Raw genomic sequence first — 18,188 nt, forward strand, 5'->3', positions numbered from 1 at the left:
TACATGAAACAAAAAGTTTAACATGCATTTTAAATGAATATCAAATTATTTTCTTCATAATTATATATATATATATTATATGATCTTAAAGTATGTGTAACATCAATATAAATATTTTAAATAAAATGAGAGATGTAAACTAGAAAAATAAGGGTAAGTATACATATGTTCGGTTATTTTCGGATATCTATTCGGGTTCGGGTATTACCCGTTCGGGTTCGGATATCCAATCTCTCCTAACTTAATATCCGTTCGAGTATTTTGCTACTTCGGTTCGGATTTCGGTTCGGATTTTTCGGGTCGGGTTCGGATGCCACTTCGGATATTGGGTCGGGTTCGGGTCGGGTCGAAATTAGTTAAATAATCGGTTAGAGTATGAACAATGAGTTTCTAATAAATATGGTTATGTTAGTTAAACTTGGTTAATTTGATTAAAATATTATGGACACTCGATCATTTTTTAGTATAAAGAAAAAATGACATTAGATTATGCTATTCATACAAAAGTTTGGGTAGCCAAGTGTTGTTGTTATTAGGATAAGGAAAATAGTGATGTCAACTCACTTATAGATAAAACAAACATAGAATCTTTGAATAGCATAATCTAATATCATTTTAAGCATTTTACCTTTTAATTGCTTTGAATATCATAAATAGCAACCATGTGTATGGGGATTGCTCACTCTTTCGCCAGTTTATGTCTTAAACCGTGCATGTTTCTTTGAAATGAAATGAAGTACTTTTCCTGTAAAAAAAAAAAAAAGAGAAAAGCAACCAAGAATGAGGTTCGAGAGAAAGGAAGCAATAAGATACACTAGCAAAATGATTCGGATGAGATCCATCTATCTTATGTTGAAAGCACAAAAGGATTGTATCTTTAAGAAAGTAAAAGAAAAATGCTTACATGTTAAGTCCAAACTCCAAACATAGATATTACATTCTTAATCACTTCACATGATCTCTCTTTCCATTTCCATTTGCAACATAAAGAAATAGACTGTTAATCTAGAGAACATAACGGAATTGGAACCTACAATAGGATAAAAATGTTCACAAGCATACTGATGATGTATATCTTAGTTCTCTAACGATCTTTCATCTCTCTTAGTTTTCTCAGTTTGAACAGAATCTTACGTCTCTGAAACATTCGAGATAGGTAATACAAAAATTGGACGCACCGATGTTTCAGGGTGGTTCTGGTTAAGTAAGAAGTAAACAAATTTACAAACAATAAAGCCATAATGATAGAACTATTTTAGGTCCTTTTGCGTGAATGCCATGTTTAAGTTAACCAAAGTCTTCCATTGACACGGGTTAGACGCCAAGTAGTGCTTATCGACCTATCCAACTTCGACCAGAGATCTTTTTAATTCCATTCTCCTTCATCTTATCCCTAACAAGAGCCACATCTGCCCACCGGTCTATAGCTGCGTACATGTTTGACAAAAGCACATAGTTACCAGCACTTTGCGGCTCAAGCTCGAAAAGTCGCCTTGCAACTGCTTCTGCTATCTCAGTATCTCCATGCACACTACAACCACCCAAAACCGAACCCCAGGCACTAGCATGAGGCTCCACAGGCATTGATTTAAGAAGCTCATAGGCCTCTTTAAGCTTTCCTGACCGGCTAAGAAGGCTCACCACACAGGAATAATGATCGGGAGATGCCACAATGCAATATTCCTTTCGCATCAACTCGAAATACCTTAAACCATCTTCAACAAGCTTAGCTTGGCTACAAACTTTCAATATCACAGTGAAGGCAACACTGTCGGGAACAATACCTTCCTCTAACATTCTCTCAAACAGCCGAACAGCTTCGCCTCCACACCCATGAATACCCATTCCTTCCATCATCGAACAGTACGAGACAAGATCCCGCCTAGGCATCTCTTCGAACAGTCTGGCTGCTCTCTCCATGTGGCCACATTTGGCATTCATATCTATCAAAGCAGGTGTAACATAATGACTAGATAATAATCCATTCGCCATGTTTTGGTGCAGATAAGTATCAACCTGTTCACATAACTCAAAGCTACCCATCTGGGAACAAGCCGACATCAAACTCACCATCACAAACACATCAGGTTTGACATTCTTCTCACACATTTCGTAAAACATCCCCACCGCCTCTTTTGGCTGGCCGTTCTGCGCATAGCCCGTTATCAAAGCTGACCATGCCCTAACATCAACATCACTCGCTTCCTCAAACAAAACCCGAGCAGAACGCATATCACCACCTTTAGCGTATCCATCAATCATAGAGGTATACGAAATCACGTCTTTCTCAGGCATTTCGTCGAACAGCTTCTTAGCATTGACCAAATCTCCGGACTTGACAAACCCATCGATCAAAGCATTCCAAGATCCAATATTACGCTCAGGCATAACGTCGAACATCTTCTTCGCTTCCTCCAACTCTCCGGATCTCACATACGCTACGATCAAAGCAGTCCAAGAAACCGCGTTTCTCTCAGGCATTTCACCAAACACCTTGCGTGCGCTCGGTAAATCCTTACATTTACCATAGAAATCAACAAAACTTGTGGCCAAGACCACGTCTTTATCAAACCCATTTCTCAGAACCAACGCGTGAACCGATGAGCCAACACGAACCTGTCCGTTGCTAGCACAAACTTTCACAACCAAAGGGAAAGTATACTCGTCGGGTCGAGCCAAGCCTGCTCTCATCATACGGACGAGAAGCGAGACCGTGTCGAATAAGAGAAACCTATTATTAGAGTATCGTTTGATGAGACAGTTCCAGAGATGAGTGCAAGGGTGAGGAACACGCTCGAAAACAGAGGATGAGTAAGGGAGAGAGGAAGAAGAAGATGAGGAGGAGGAGAGGAAGATGGATACGAGATTCTGGTCTTGCTCAAGACCTTTACGGATGATTTTGGCATGGATTTGACGAAGCTGGACTTCGGATTTGCAGAGCCTTAAGAGGGTTTCGATTGACGCCAAGGAAAGAGGAGATGATCTCTGGATCATTCGGCTCGCATGTGTATGTATGGGTATGCTATTTTCATCACAAAGAATCTTTTGGTGCGGTTTTTAGTTTACTCAGAGTCTGATAGGAATCGGTGTTTGTGAGAAGAGTTAAAACTGTGGGATTTGTAGAAAAAAAGCTGAAAGACTTGGAGAAGAGGCTTTAGGGTTTATTGCTCCATGGAAAGTGGAAATAAAATGATTATATGTTTTTTTTTTGGTAAAATATGTTTTTTTTTTGTCAACAATGATTTATTCGGTAGTATTTGACGTTGTCGTGCCATAATTTTTGACGCCGTGATACTTCGTTACAGAAGTAAAGTTAGTGTCTCTGGGAAGGAAAACGGTGGAGGTCTAACTGGGACTGTACTTTCGTCTATGACAGTGTTAATTTTTTTCTTCTCAACCTACGACAGTGTTAATTAAGTTGGTCTTTCTGTACTTGGGTCTGGTCTTTCCAAGACGGAAAAGGTTTTCTCTTTAGAAAGTTCTCTCACATTTCTAGTATCTAGGTGTTTGTTTATATGAGATTTAGAGGATGGTTCTAGACTTCTAGACTAGAGCACCATTAACGGGAGTGCTTAATAAGGTGCTTAATGAATTTTTGATTTAAAAAAAAATGAAAAAGAACTAATAAGAGAAGCAGCGGTGCTTAATTAGGCGTCAGAAGAAGAGTTGCTTAGTGGACACATGCTTATTCTTTCTTCCTCCTCTCCGAGTTCTTCTTCCTCGTTCGAAACGGAGATGGCGTTTCGACCTTCTCGGCTTCTGCAAACATCATCCATGGCTGCTGCTCCTCACACATTCCTCTCCTTCTCATCGCCTCCGCGCCTCCTCACTTCTCCTTCATCCACTTTCCCCCGTTCCTCATTCGGCGGCGTCTCCCTCAACCTCCACCATCGCCAATCTGTGAAAACCAATAACCCAGTCAAGGTGATAATTGAAAATCCTTCTTTGTTGGATTAGTAAAGTTTTGTGCTTTAGTTAATTAGGGGTTGAGTTTTGTGAATATACATTTCAATCACTTTTTGCCTCTGTTTTGATGATTTGTGTGTATAACTTGAAGACCCTCTTTGTTGGATTAGTAAAGTTTTGTGCTTTAACTAATTAGGATTTGAGTTTTGATCATTGCAGAATATTCACAACATGGTAATGTCACTGAACTTCTCTGCTATCGAAGTGAAGACAATCAATTCAGTTGAGTCTTGGGAAGATGGTGTCCTCGTGGCTGTTTCAGGATCTGTGAAAACAAAGGAGTTCAGCAACATGGTAATAAGCTCAGTCAAGTTGCAGCCTTTTTAATTTTATATTTACAGTTAAATGATGCTGCCTTTGATCTCTCCAATAGACCCATCATCGATTTAGAGAAGAAGAGAGGATCCTGAATCTTTTGTAGTGTTTTTGTAAAAAGCAAACATCTTTGCATCTCTTCCTTGAGGGACTTACCTCTCAAATCTATTTTTGTAGTGTGGTTAAGAGCTTGGAGAGACGTTACTGAATCTGTCACGTGCTTGGGGAGAACTCGCAGATTGCTAAAGCGATGATTACAACTGAAGAGGTCTTATCTGAAAATACATCACTAGCCTCAGTCGGTAATGAATCCAAGTCAAATACGAGGATGTTTAAGGTAATGCTTGATAACTAATATGATTTCTCCTCTACGTTCACTGAAGCTACTTTTTACAGATGATTTTTTTTTTCTGTTTGAAACCTCATATTGCTTGCTACTGAGTTTGATAGTATCAATTGGTCTGATCAGAATATACACTTGTTAGAATTTGCGAATAGGTGATAGATGTTATTACCTCTAAAACGAGAAATCATGCTCCTCCCTGATTCTTATATACTCAACTAAACTCTTGTAAGGTTGATGTTAGTGTTGGATTTGGGATGTAAAGCATTTGTATACTGATGTGATTTGCAATGTTTAAATTCTTTTAAGAACCCCTAAATAAGAAACTTGCATTGGAGTGAAAAACAAATGTGTCTCTTAAATAAAGTTTTTAACACATATTTATTACTAAAAAAATGAATAAGAGCTCCATAAGGGTGCTAGGGATAATGATGCTCATCTCTCTTCATAGTTTCAGTTGTAATTGGTCAAATCCTCTCTTTTTCAAAAATTGCTCATTTTCAAGCTTAATAACTTCGAAAATTAAGTATTAGTTTAAAATTATGGAAAATAGATATTAACAAAATATGCATTATAAATAAAATTTAATATATTTGATTACTATGTGTTTAAAAACTCCAAAACATACACTTTTCCTGAAAATGTAGTATTTAGTTTTATAGTGAATCAGTTTGTCATATGTCAAACAAAATATCAATGTTAGGTGCAAATGCCTTAAAACATTTGTTATCTTGAATCGCTTAATTGATGAGTCTTCAGTGATGTTCATGACTGAAATGTTCTAATGCCTTATAACATTTGTTAACTTGAATCGATTAATCAATATCTTTGATGAGTATTCAGTGATGTTTATGACTGAAATGATCTATAGTAGCACCACCCTATCTATTTGATCAACAAAATATCTACAGATGCCTCTTTTGGTCCTGCCTCAAGATTATTTCCTTCCCATATAATTTTACACAAGAACAACCTCCAAATCATAAACTTCCTTTCGGACATACTATAAACGAAGAATTTAAAGAGATACCTTGATACATAGCATTACACAAACAAACAAAACAAAGGGCATTCCAATCGAGAAAAAAAAACAAATCCACCTTGGTAAGCTATTTAAACAAATAAATGTTGGAAACCAAATCTTGGTCAGCTCTCCACCACTGGTGTATCCCATGAGCTTCCTTGTAGTCATCAGAAGCAGTCCGGTTTACAATCAGGTTAGCAGATGGGATAACGTGAACAGGCTCCTGCACCTCAACTGCGTTACTAACTCCCATGGCATCCATCAGCAAACCTCCCAAGGAATGCTGCATCGCCATCCTCTCAACGATTCCAGCTCCATACCCAAGCTGTTCCATATTACCCCTATGCTCGAAAAACCCAATGTACTCACAACACAAATGGTCCCCTGGATTCACATGAATGTCAGGTAACCACAAAGACAGAGCCTTCAACGGATCTTCAGACAAGTTCCGCTCTTGCAGCTGCTGCTGATGCTGAGGCTGCTGTGCTTGCTTAAGCGTTCTTGAGAAAGCGAGCCCTGCGGTAACAAGGCTGCCCGCGAATCGAATCCCGCTCCTAACACGCTCGTTAGATACCATCCTCTCGATAGGAGGAGAGACAAAGGGAGGGTTGAACAAGAAGGATTTGAGGTAAACTCCAGTCTTGGCCAACGTTTTGCCAGCGAGAAGCGCCATCGCTGCGCCCATAGAATGTCCAGTTATCCAGAGATTGGAAGCTCCAACAGAAGAAGAAGTAGCCATGCTTCTAACGGCTTGCATAGCGATCTCGAAACGCGATGTACGGTGAAGGCCGTTGCGGATAATGTGGATGTCTAACTCGAGGTCACGAGATATGGAGTCAGGTTTAGTCAGCGTCCCTCTAAAGGCTACGACGTAACGGGGAGCTTTAGAGTCAACGTTGGTGATGGTTTTGGTGTCTTGTTTGAGTTCGTAAATGGCGCCGAAGATGGAGAAATCGGCGTCGTCAATGAGGTGACGGATGAGTTTGAAGTGGAAGGAGTCCCACCATGGATGTGCGAGAGCGTGAGAGCCTTGGCGTTGAAGCTGACGGTCACGCTCTACAATGTAGATCCCTTGAACCAAACAAGCTGCTACACAACGTTGGTGATTTTCGTTTGCCCTGGGAAAAAAAAAGACAGGAGAACCTCAAGATACGATCAAGCATATGAAAATGAGAATGTTAAGAGTGAAGGATACCAATCAAGATCTGTGAGGTGTGAGGGTCCACAGAGGTTAAAGTCTTCTCTATCAGAGGCCATTGATCAATCCCAATCTCTTTTTTTTTTGCTGGATCGTTGCCAAAATACAAAGAAAATAACAAAAAGGGGCAAGTCAAATCATTGAGATCAATAGGGACAAAGATACAAAAAAAGCATTAGATTATCTAAGGGACAAAGACTCAAAGACCGAAGCATTGAGAATTCTCAATTGGAAATGAACTTACTGTTAAAGCCCTCCCTCCCTCGCCTTGATTGAAGATTTAAACAACAATTCACCCAGAAAAGGTTGCAGAGGGAATCGGGATTCAAGGAATCAACAACAGATTCGAATCCGAAACAAAGAGGAGTTTAGAAGCAAAGGATCTGAGGCTCAAAGGATCTGTTTAAGAGATCTCGAGGATGGTTTAAACAAAACTACGCCGTTTTATATATAAGATTGAATGATCTAACACGTGCAATCACACGGGCCTCGGTTTTTCTTTTTTTTTCTTTTTTTTCTATGGTCTTTTATCTCTCACACAAGACATGTATTTTATCATACACGTTGAGAGTCTAATGAAGACGTCACGTCTCTTTTTATTCGATCTAAAGATTCTAACAAGAATATAAATATACTCGTGGTCTTTCCTTCACAAAGCAGCTTTTAGCTTCCTTTCTTCTGCGAACCAAGAAGATCCATTTCAATACGCTCTGCTACTTCCTTTGAGTTAAGCGTCGTCCCCTCTTTGTTGGCTAATAAAACCGATAGATGCTTGAGACACGAAACGTATTCAGACTTTACTTCCGGAGAATCTTGTAGCTGACTTCCACTACCAAACTACATTACAACAAAAAGGAAAGAAGAATACATAAGCAACAATCAGTGTCCCAACATATCAAACTACTTGTTGGTTAGAACGCTCTAGGTTTTAGGTTCGAAAGGCAGTTTAAGAAGAGATCAATTGTTTCACCTCTTTGTAAGCTGAAAGACATTGCCCAAGTGCATCTTCTGCTGCATGTGGATCCCTTTCCTGCAATTTTCGTGAACCAACAGGATGGTTGTTTAAAAACAAAGTAAAGCATCAATAAGTAAAACTAGTCTTTGTCATCAATAAGCTGAAATGATTATGTAATATTACAGTACTAACCTTTGCCTCCGGGATCTCACTTTTGCTCGTCTCCAAAACTGCAAGACTCTCAAGAGACCGTAGCTGCAAAGAAAACAGTAAAGGTCCCCCAAACACATTGTTTTTAGGAAAATAGAACACTATAGTACCTACCTATTAAGTGTTTGCTTCTACCAAGACTTACCAATATGACTAAAGCTGCGTGTTCATAGTTCCTTAAAGTCTCACTGGATTTTCCTTGTTTCTGCTCTTTGCCTTTTTGGTTTTTCAGCTTAAGCAGAACATCTTTTGCTATCCTGGTTTCCACCACAAACAAGTTTTCCTTGTTACATTCTTTTATGTGAAGTTTAAAGAAGCTGAGACTAGAGAGCTAGTAGAGAAATATATATATATATAAATACCAACCTAGATGAGTGTCCAAGATAATCCTTTGCTTTTTCTAGTTTAGATAGAGCTTCACTGTTATCGGTTCCTCTCAACTGACTAGCCTGAAGCATAAATGTCTTCGCCATATGCAGCAAGTTTCCACCTATCTGGATGTGTCCTTCTGGAAGTAACTTCTTTTGGGTATCGAGACACCTGGCAGCAAAATTGTCATAAAGCTTTAGTTCTATACACATTTGAGGATCCTCATTCTACTTATCAAGAGTTTATTATGTGCTTACTTTTCGAAAAGTTCTTGAGCTTCACTCAGCTGCCCAGATAATTGTAGAGTAACCGCTAATGCTTCAGCTGCAATTACTGCCTCCATCGAGTTCCATCCCTGTGATAGGATTTTATTCATCAGGAGCTTTAAAGTATAATCATAAGAACACAACAACTAAACTCATACTTTTTCTTTTAAAGTTGGAACTTTTTGGTCCTAGATTAGAAAATGGAGTTTGCAAGGAAAAGAAAAAGATACTACAAAACAGAAGGAAAGTAATACTGTATGTTGAATAAGCTATAAAGGAAAGTTAAGTAAGACAAAACCACACACCTTTGATAATTCCATCATGTGCAATAGTTTCCTCTGTATGTTTTCAGCCTCAGCCAGACGATTGGATCGTATATATATCTGGAGCAGTAGACGAAGAAGTGGGAAAAAAATCAGAATCATGATGGGTCACTATTCAACGCAAAATGCTGTGTCAAAATAGAAAGGAACATTCAAATAAGATGCAATGTTTAAGGCGTCAAAACCTGAGAAAGGTATCTCAGTCTCCTAATATATGTCATTGACTCTCCTTGACCATTATCCTACATCACAAAACCAATTATACAATAAATACAACTGACAAAATGAAACATCAAGATAGCACACATTTCAGTTTATCATTGAAATATTGACATGCCTCAAGTATTTTAAGACAATCCAGAATAAGAGCCTCCGCATCTGTGTCTTTTCCTTGCAGATGTAATACCTGTTGCATATCAAATCATACGTTAAAAGGGAAGTTTAAAATGAAAGATTGATGACAATAAACTCAAAAAAACAGAACAAATTTCATGGTTATGTGGATCAAATCAATATGCTAAGAACCACAAACAAACAAAAATCATACCGTTCATCACGAGTTTAAAAGGGCTAATAGATATTTTCAAAGCAACAAGACTAAAACATAAGAGTACCGTTCCAAGATGATACATTGTTTCTGCATAATCCGGATGATTATGTCCCAGGACTCGTCTTTTCATCTACAGTAGAATCAGAGGAAATAAGAAGAAGCACAATAGATAGTAGAAATTGCTACGTGTTAATTAAAAAAAATAGTAAAGATTGATCTGGACACACATACCTTTAAAGCACGCTGCACAGGGACCGATCAACAAGAGAAATGAAAGTAAGTAGTTAGAATCACATAATATAAAGCTTATTTTTTGAACTGTTGGTGGCATTATATCAAGAGATAATTTGATAACATAAGTAGGGTAATCAACCTCGTAGCAAGCACGAGCATCCTCAAGTTTTCGCTGGACAAGATAAAGCTGTCCAAGGTTGTGCAGAGTAGCACCAACACTGCATGGAGTGCAGAAATATAGCATGTAACAGTATTCTACATGGAACCCTGATATTGCTATTTGTCCCGTGACTCCTAATATACTAAGTGGGATTCCCAAAGATCACTAAAAATACCAAGAGATAATGGACATAAACTGTCATGTCAAGGACATGGAGGGCAGAAGTGAGCGACCCAACAGGGACATAGAGTGAAATGAAAAGTATAAACAACTCAGCCAGTTTCTAGAAATGTTCTCAGCTAAATTATGAGTGTGATATTATGTACGTGAAGAGGTTCAGGAGAGTGTGATGCAATATAACTGTCAGCTTAAAAGATAAAAGATTTCTTACCGCACATCTTCAGGACCGTAGTACTCCTCCAGTATGCTTACAGCTTCAAGGTATAAGGGCTCTGCTTTGTCGAATTCTTTCTTAACTCTGTATAACTCTGCCTTTCGTAGAGGAAAGAAACCATAAAAGCAATTAGTCTAAGAAGTAACAAGCACTATTATCCTAAGATTTGAGTAGAGACCAACCAGATTGTTGCATGCAGATGCAACATGTGGATCCTTCTCTCCAAAACCTTCCTTGGCTTCCTGTATTGCCGAACCGAAAAGCCTCTCTGCCGGCTCCAGTTTCCCCTAATTAGATAGAAAAAAATAAAATTATCTGAGGCAGAGACAAAAACATTTTTTGAGTTTCATTATGCAAATAATAAATCAACCTGAAAGAAATGTTCTCTTCCACTATCAGTAAACACCCTCCACTTAGAAGTGTGTATATTAGACACAACCGAACCGTCCTCAATTCTTTCTAGCCCACTCCCATCCATATTATCTCCAGATCTTGGCTTGATAGAATCATCCTCTGCCATTGCAACGTTCCCACAAAACACAAGGATTGCTGAAGAAAACAAGAGTGAGATATTACAATCATCACATGAAAAAAAAAAAAAATCAACAACATTGAGCATGACAAAACGCACCAGCTTGTCCAGAAAAGATAATCCAAAGCCGAGGATCCAAGAAATGCAAATTCCTTGTATGGCCTCCAGAATCATTCTGATACAAAATCTTTGGTTTCCCTGCAATTTATAAAGACTCCTCATTAGGTAACAATTTTCACAAGATTTTGATAAAACTCCTTTATCATTTTAACATTTTAAAAGAGTAAAAAAAACAACAAGAAAGGGGTCCAAAGCTTTTGTATTGAAAAGCTCAGAAATATAAACTACATTATTCCTACTCGGAATCTAAAAGGGTCAGAACGGTAATCCAAACTTGGAGATCAATTCAATCAAAGTGTCACCATTTCTTCAAAACAGAGAAAAAGACAAAACTGTTCAATCACTGTGTGAAAGACTAAACGAGAACAAAAAGCATTGGTCAAAGTCCCAACATTGCCCGAAAAAGAAAACTCCAACGGAGAGTCACATAACTGATAGATCAAGAAACAGAGTCGAATATTGAATTTACCGGAGAGTGAAGTAGCAAAAGTGGTGGAGATGCGAGCCCGCGAAGAAGAAGAAGAAAAGGAATGAGTTCGTCTGAGGAGAGCCGACATAATTCGAATCATAGACATGTTTGGAGGAGTGTTGTGAATTGCGCTCCAGATGCTCGACGAAATTACTTTAAAAAGCTGGTATTTTGCATTCTTATTATACCAATTCTACAAATGAATTAAAACCAAATCAATTTAATTTGGTTGGCATCTAACTTGTACCCAGCCAGAGGAAACAAACTTATGCAAACCGACAAGCCAAAATTCTAACTGCAACTATTTAGAGGACCATTTTGTCCCTGGATAGTTAGAGCACCTACAATGGAGGATGTTAGCAAATCTTTAGCACTAATTCCTAAGTTAAATGAATTAAAAAAATATTAAAACTATTACTGTAGCTAAGAAAGAATCCTTAACCAAGGCATTTAAGGATCAAGTCCTTAAAGACTGGTAAGGCGTGAGTGGTCCGGCGGCTGCGGGTTGTGTCTCAAAAAAAAAAAAAATTCAGTCTCTTTCTCCGTCACAAAAAAAAAAATCTCTCTCAACTTCTCTCGAAGACGATGGCGTCTGAGAAAAAACAGAGGAGGATTTGCCGTGGGTCGAAGCAGTAAACGGGCAAAAGGGAGAGCGACTCGTCGTTGGCGGAGTTGAGACACTCGTTGTCGTGGACGCGGAGGTCTGATCGAGTCCGTCTCTGAGCTCCGGAAGAATCTCGAGCCGAGAGGGTCCAATCTCGTTGTCAGGGTGGGGAAACCAGAATCTGTTCTGGTGGAATTGGCTAAGGAGATCGGAGCAGACGCGATTTACGCACACAGGGAAGTGTCTCACGACGGAGCGTTCAAGGAGGGTGATTCAATCTTTTTTTGTTCAAGGAGGTAAAAAATAAATTGTTTTTTTTTCGTTTGTTCTGCTTTGTAGAACGATCTGTTCTAAGTTCTTGATGTTCTTATAAGTAACGGGTGATTCAATCTTTAATTTTCTAAGACTAGGAGAAATTGTTTTTTGTTCGTTTGTTAACTCTCTCTGTTAATTGTTGCAGCAATATTAGAAAAATAAGGTTGAGAAATGTGGTGGGAAAGTCTCGAGCTCTGTTAAAGGGGTAACGTGTTTGGTGGTTTCACCGGCTGAAAGAGAGAGAGGTGGTTCCTCAAAACTGGTGGAAGCCATGTAAGGGTCGAGAAACTTATTTGGTTTCTGTTTTTCTCAAGTCTTTTTAACACCAAGTTGTTACTTTTCCCCTTGTAGGGAACAAGGTCTACCGGTTGTGAGCGAGGCGTGGTTGATTGATAGCAATTGAGTCCTTATCAGCTGAGGTATTCATTAGCACATCTTGTTGATATACTAGTTTCAAATGAGATGTAGTGTGGTATAATCTGATTAGGGTTGTAGTGTTACGTTCTTTGATTCGACAATGTTGATGTCCTTTTATTGAGGATGTTCTTTTATGATACGATTGAGTTTGTCAGCCTCGTGATTTTTCTTGTTTTTATGGCGTTAGGTTTTTTGCTTGTAGTGTTACGTTCTTTGCTTGTATAATATAATTTGAGTTCAAGTGGTTTTCTCATCTGCAGTGGAGACTGAAGTCATGAGTTCTACAAGAAGACAAGTGTTCATTGTTCTCACTGTTTTAGCTTTGGCAATGCCGTTCAACTGCTTGATTCCTCCTTCTCCAGGTTTTAATGTCCCTGTTTTTTTTTTGTGCTTGCCTTCTTTGGTTTTTATGTATTGTTATAAGTTATCAACACTTGTTTTCTCAGATCAGTGAATGTAGCGAATTAGTAATATTGTTAGGTGAACTTATTTTCTGATGAACTTAGTATTGAATGCAGTTCTGGTCAGACTTTTCATGAGTTTAGTATTAAACTTAGTAGATCAGTGTAATGCATTTGAGATGTGAATTTTAACAAAAAAAAACTTTTTTTTTCCTAAGGATTCCTAAAAGGAATCCACCATTGGATTGTTTATTTTGTTAAGAATCCTTAACTATTCAATAAAAAAAAAAACTAAAATAGTCCACAATGGAATCCACCATTGTGGATGCTCCTATAAACCTTTTGTATCATTCGGCTTTTCACATGGTGTTTATTAGTCATTGACATTTTCAACTGCAACCGAACCATTTGGTCCCTGGTTGGCATCGAAGAAGAAGAACCAGAAGTAGGAAACTATAGCTAGCGAGTTACATAACCTCTAGAGACATTAGCCGGCAAACTAACAGAAATATCCAGAAGCTGAATAAAAAAACATAATTACGATAGTAAATCTGAATCACAATAGCAAAAACATCCAAGCAAAATGAACCACCGAACCATTAACTGTAATATAAAATTGAGACAAATCACTTATATATTAATTGAGAAACATTGTTTTGTAATCAGTGTCACAATGAGAATGAAATTCAAAATTCTTAGAAAAATAGTTTGGTCCATCTTAATTTTTTGTATTGTATTTTTTTTTAAATTAATCATCAAATTAAATAATATACAAAAAATATTATCGCACTTTCTTTAAATTAAAGGTATGAAATTACCTAATATAATTAACGTATATATGGCAATTAATAATTATGAATAATAAATTTTGGATAACATTTTTTGTACCTTAGCTCTTTTTATTTGATTTTATATTATTAAAATATATTAAACAATCACATTAAACCTATAATAAAAATTTAGATTTCTTTTATGTTATATTTTTTATTTTTTAAAACGAATATAAATTATTAGGAATTTTAAAATAACATTTTGAAATTTTGTGATCAATATCTTAATTTGTTTTGTTATAACAAGATAGTATATATATATATATATATATATATATATATATATATATATATATATATATATATATATATATATATATATATTCAGCTAATAACTTAAAGTAAGAAAATTGACTATATCAGTTTAGTCGTCTAGTCAAAATCTTTCAAAACTATGTGGTCATAGTAATTAGATTTTGGAAACATGGGGATAAAACCATCAAAATGGTTCTCAGTGATGTTAAAGTAAAGTATTAGAAAAATTGTATAACATGTTTTTGTAACAAAAATTTATTTGATGACCATATTATGATTTTTATAAGTATAAACATGGTGATAAAAATTTTAAACTCAAATCTTCCTGTCTACAATTGCAATTACAAATGACCAGCCCAATATATAGATGGTTATATAAAAAAATATAATTGTATGCATATTAATTTGTCAATATTATATATTTAATTTTTTTATATAAGTTCACCACGCACAAAGCGCATGTAAGTATAGATATTCAAAAACAATTTATATCTCTCTATATCATCCAAATATACAAAATACAATTTTAAAAATAAATATTATTTATATTTAATTTTAAAAAATTCAAATAAATAGTAAAATTATTTGAATTTTCCAATATTTTATCTTTTTGGTATATCCATTATTTTATCTAATAAACTGAAACCAAACAGAAACTAGTTCTGATTTTACTATCTAAACCAAACAAAAAAAAAGAACCAAACCAAACTTTATTCATAAATGATACAAAGATATGTTTTCAATGGATGTGAAACATAAAAGCCATAAGAACAGATCAAATCTCTTGACTTGTTCTGACTTCTGAGACAATGCTTTGATAGAGAAACACACAAACGTTGAATTATGCAAGAAACCCAAATGGAGTGAACATTCAACAATCTTCTTTGATCTGATCAAGGATTCCAGAGGATTGTGGTCTCTGCAATCATGGAAGTCACAATGTAAGGATCCATGTTGGAAGCTGGCCTCCTATCCTCAAAGTATCCTTTCCCTTCTTTCTCCGTGTCACGTCCTACACGGATTGATGCTCCACGGTTCGCAACACCCTATACATCCAACACAAAACAGTCACAGTTTCAGTTAAAATGTAATGCAATCAAAAACCACAAAGTATTATTTAGTTAGTTTACCCAGAGGAAAGTGTTGATGTCAGCAGTCTCGTGGTGACCCGTGAGACGACGCTCATTGCCTTCACCATAAGCAGCAATGTGTTCTTTGTGTCTCAGTCCCAGTTTATCGATTGCCTTCTTGATAATCTCGTAACCACCATCTTCCCTCATTGACTTGGTACTGAAACAATCACCATTTGTGTGTTTAACATGAACCAGCATCAAAAGATCAACTACAAAAATCAGATTCTTGAGATGCGTACCTATAGTTGCAGTGCGCACCAGCACCATTCCAGTCACCGGGAATCGGTTTTGGGTCAAAAGATACCACCACGCCAGCAATCTCTGTGATCCTCTGTTTTTAGAACAAGCAAAGAATGTTTAAAAAAAAAAGAATGTTATTAATCAAAATCTACACAGATTGAAATTCGAATGTTTAATCGTTAGAAGTTACCTCCAAAATATAACGTGCGACCCATATTTCATCACCGGCCGAAATACCAACAGCTGGACCAACTTGGAACTCCCACTGCTCTCAACACAAAAAGACTTGGTAATTAGTACTTTATGCAAAAGATTGATCTTGATTCTTGAATATCACAATTAATTATCAACAAGAAAAAAAACATCAAAACATTGTGAAAAAATATTTGATATTTATGATCATAAATTAATGTCAAGATAAAAAAATATCAGATCTTTATACGAAATATCAAAATTTCTTGTAGGTTACGGAAACTACCTGACCCGGCATGACTTCTCCATTGATGCCACTAATGTTGATACCAGCGTATAAGCAGGCCTTGTAGTGAGCATCAACAATGTCTCTACCAAAAGATTTATCTGCTCCAACACCACAATAGTATGGTCCCTGCAAAGATAATTTCACCCTAAGAATTTAGTAAATCCAAACATCGAAAAGAATCAAACCCATTTATCAATCATCTTCTTCACCTGAGGGCCGGGGAAGCCGCCAATAGGCCAACCAACAGGCCACTTCACATCTTTCTGAAGTAAAGTATACTCTTGCTCAATACCATACCTGGTTTTCAAAGTAAGATCTCATCAATAACTACGCCTTTTTACAAGAACCGGCAGAAACGATATTAAATAGGGACTCACCATGGCACTTCAGCTACCACATCAGGCTGGCTAAAGACCTTAGCCGCAGCGTGTCTTTTGTTTGTTGGGATTGGTTCACCCGCTGGAGTGTAAGCGTCGCACATGACCTGATTATTTAAAATTTAAAACCATTAAAAGGTTATGACATGTTAAAAAAAGATGGGCTGCAACAAGAAGAAAAATCAAAACTCACAAGAATGTTATTGCCTCTACGGAAAGGATCTTTGAATATGGCTTGTGGGCTAGAAAAACATAATACAAAACATAAAAATGATTAATAAACAAGAATCTGAATAAAATCAAAGAGAATTTTTTTTTGCAGATTGCAGAAAATTGGTATGATATAAGATCAGAAAGAAACAATTATTAACTATAAGATGACTTCACTATCTTCACCAGGAGCTTGGCCTGTGCTTGAACCATCATAGTTCCACTTTGGTAGATCCGAAGGGTCACTCACTGGTCCAGGAAGAGTCTACAGATAAACAAGATTTACTATAAATCAAGCTTTTGGTAATATCAAAAATAGAAATAGATAAAAGTTACAAATTACCAAAAATAGCTAGAGAAAGAAAAGTTACCCTGGCTTTGCTTCTCATATCCATTCCAGAACCTCCAACCCTGATTTGGTATCATTTTTTAAAAAAAGAACAGAGCCAAAAACAGAGCGGACATAGTTATACAGCAGATTTTGAAACAGTAGATTTAATCAGGAAACTAAACAAAAAACTACCATGTTAACACAAACAAATTGGATCTAAAGGACTAATAAGAAAAGTCAAAGGACTAAAATAAAATAAAAAGTAAATATGTGTTTTAGCAGAATCTACTCCATACAAACCGAAAAAAAGAGTGAATAGTTGGAAAAACAACATGAACCCATTTGATTTACGGTCAACATGAGAGTGCATACGATCTAATACATAAACGACAACGATTTTTGTGAAGAAAGAAGACGAACCATATGTATTCCGCAATGATTTTGTCAGTGGTCTCCGAGAGGTTAAGGTTAATGAGATCTGTAAGAAGACTCATGGCTACGAACACCAAGATTGGTCGATAGTAACAGTTGACGCAAATGACAGATAAAATCGAATAAAATCTTCTCGTGTTTTGGTTGTCTTGTGTGTGTTGATATTGGTGGATGTGAAGAGTACTTATAGAATGAGAGGGTGCAGAGATCGAGAAAGTTGGTGACGTGAAGAGTTGGAAGACTTTCTGGCTCTCCACAAAATACCAAAATTACAAAACGTAAAAATCAGAAATAAAATATAAAAGATTCTCCTGCGGCCCAATGGAATCTTATATATTTAGTAATGTTTACAGAGTTAACATATACTATATGTATTTTTGGTCTTTTTCTGACATGTACAGACAGGGTGACACTTTCATGAGATATTGAAAAAAATATTTAAGGTAAAATCCATTTCTATATAAAAAAAAGAATCTTGTGGAATATAACTGGAAAATGATGCTGGTATAATCTTTCAAAATTAATATAGTGATTTTTGGTGTAATATGTCAGAATAAGAGTTATAGATGTTAATATATTAGAATATAGTGGAATCATTGATTCCTTAACATAAGAAATATATATTTTTGATGGTGACAAAAAAAAAAGAAATATCTATTTTTGTTGGATAACATTTACTCTTTTTTATGTCAGCTCTCTGAAAAAACTACTATTCTCCTTTGTATACAAAAAAA

At 36.6% G+C, this 18,188-nt stretch overlaps 5 protein-coding genes and 1 long non-coding RNA gene across 7 annotated transcripts; 2 read left to right on the forward strand and 4 right to left on the reverse strand.

Moving 5' to 3' along the window:
• Positions 1–1,015: 1,015 nt before the first annotated feature.
• LOC108853689 (putative pentatricopeptide repeat-containing protein At5g37570) lies at positions 1,016–3,194 on the reverse strand. The gene has a single exon (XM_018627105.2). It carries the CDS (start codon positions 2,992–2,994, stop codon positions 1,333–1,335), a length of 1,662 nt encoding a protein of 553 aa, XP_018482607.2. The 5' UTR covers positions 2,995–3,194; the 3' UTR covers positions 1,016–1,332.
• A 147-nt stretch (positions 3,195–3,341) lies between these two features.
• Positions 3,342–5,052, forward strand: LOC108853472 (uncharacterized). Its single transcript, XM_018626885.2, has 3 exons — positions 3,342–3,924; positions 4,126–4,260; positions 4,459–5,052. Exons 1-3 carry the CDS (start codon positions 3,682–3,684, stop codon positions 4,465–4,467), a joined length of 387 nt encoding a protein of 128 aa, XP_018482387.2. The 5' UTR covers positions 3,342–3,681; the 3' UTR covers positions 4,468–5,052.
• A 552-nt stretch (positions 5,053–5,604) lies between these two features.
• On the reverse strand, positions 5,605–7,229 carry LOC108854858 (GDSL esterase/lipase At4g10955). Of its 2 annotated transcripts, XM_018628524.2 has the most exons (3): positions 7,091–7,229; positions 6,844–6,933; positions 5,605–6,766 (listed from the first exon to the last, which is right to left on the reverse strand). In XM_018628524.2, the coding sequence occupies exons 2-3, from the start codon at positions 6,903–6,905 to the stop codon at positions 5,734–5,736; spliced, it is 1,095 nt and encodes a 364-aa protein (XP_018484026.2). In that variant the 5' UTR covers positions 6,906–6,933; positions 7,091–7,229; the 3' UTR covers positions 5,605–5,733. The 2 variants fall into 2 exon arrangements, with proteins under 2 accessions (XP_018484026.2, XP_056863224.1); XM_057007244.1 differs by lacking the exon at positions 7,091–7,229 and having other exon boundaries at positions 6,844–7,060.
• On the reverse strand, positions 7,091–11,640 carry LOC108854860 (uncharacterized). The gene is made up of 17 exons (XM_018628526.2): positions 11,429–11,640; positions 10,939–11,037; positions 10,678–10,856; positions 10,490–10,594; positions 10,305–10,405; positions 9,893–9,971; positions 9,751–9,762; positions 9,584–9,649; positions 9,307–9,375; positions 9,155–9,211; positions 8,952–9,029; positions 8,638–8,735; positions 8,378–8,551; positions 8,157–8,268; positions 7,994–8,056; positions 7,817–7,876; positions 7,091–7,683 (listed from the first exon to the last, which is right to left on the reverse strand). Exons 1-17 carry the CDS (start codon positions 11,532–11,534, stop codon positions 7,510–7,512), a joined length of 1,632 nt encoding a protein of 543 aa, XP_018484028.1. The 5' UTR covers positions 11,535–11,640; the 3' UTR covers positions 7,091–7,509.
• A 235-nt stretch (positions 11,641–11,875) lies between these two features.
• LOC108854861 (uncharacterized) lies at positions 11,876–13,291 on the forward strand. The gene is made up of 4 exons (XR_008944402.1): positions 11,876–12,328; positions 12,493–12,620; positions 12,699–12,766; positions 13,025–13,291. It is a non-coding gene; the product is annotated as an uncharacterized LOC108854861 (long non-coding RNA).
• Positions 13,292–14,943: 1,652 nt separating this feature from the next.
• Positions 14,944–17,625, reverse strand: LOC108854859 (glutamine synthetase cytosolic isozyme 1-1). Its single transcript, XM_018628525.2, has 11 exons — positions 17,443–17,625; positions 17,063–17,102; positions 16,853–16,956; positions 16,675–16,723; positions 16,482–16,588; positions 16,314–16,401; positions 16,102–16,230; positions 15,814–15,888; positions 15,623–15,714; positions 15,381–15,540; positions 14,944–15,296 (listed from the first exon to the last, which is right to left on the reverse strand). The coding sequence occupies exons 1-11, from the start codon at positions 17,514–17,516 to the stop codon at positions 15,144–15,146; spliced, it is 1,071 nt and encodes a 356-aa protein (XP_018484027.1). The 5' UTR covers positions 17,517–17,625; the 3' UTR covers positions 14,944–15,143.
• Positions 17,626–18,188: the final 563 nt, after the last annotated feature.

Source organism: Raphanus sativus, chromosome 4, assembly GCF_000801105.2.
Source record: "Raphanus sativus cultivar WK10039 chromosome 4, ASM80110v3, whole genome shotgun sequence".
Classification (NCBI taxonomy): domain Eukaryota; kingdom Viridiplantae; phylum Streptophyta; class Magnoliopsida; order Brassicales; family Brassicaceae; genus Raphanus; species Raphanus sativus.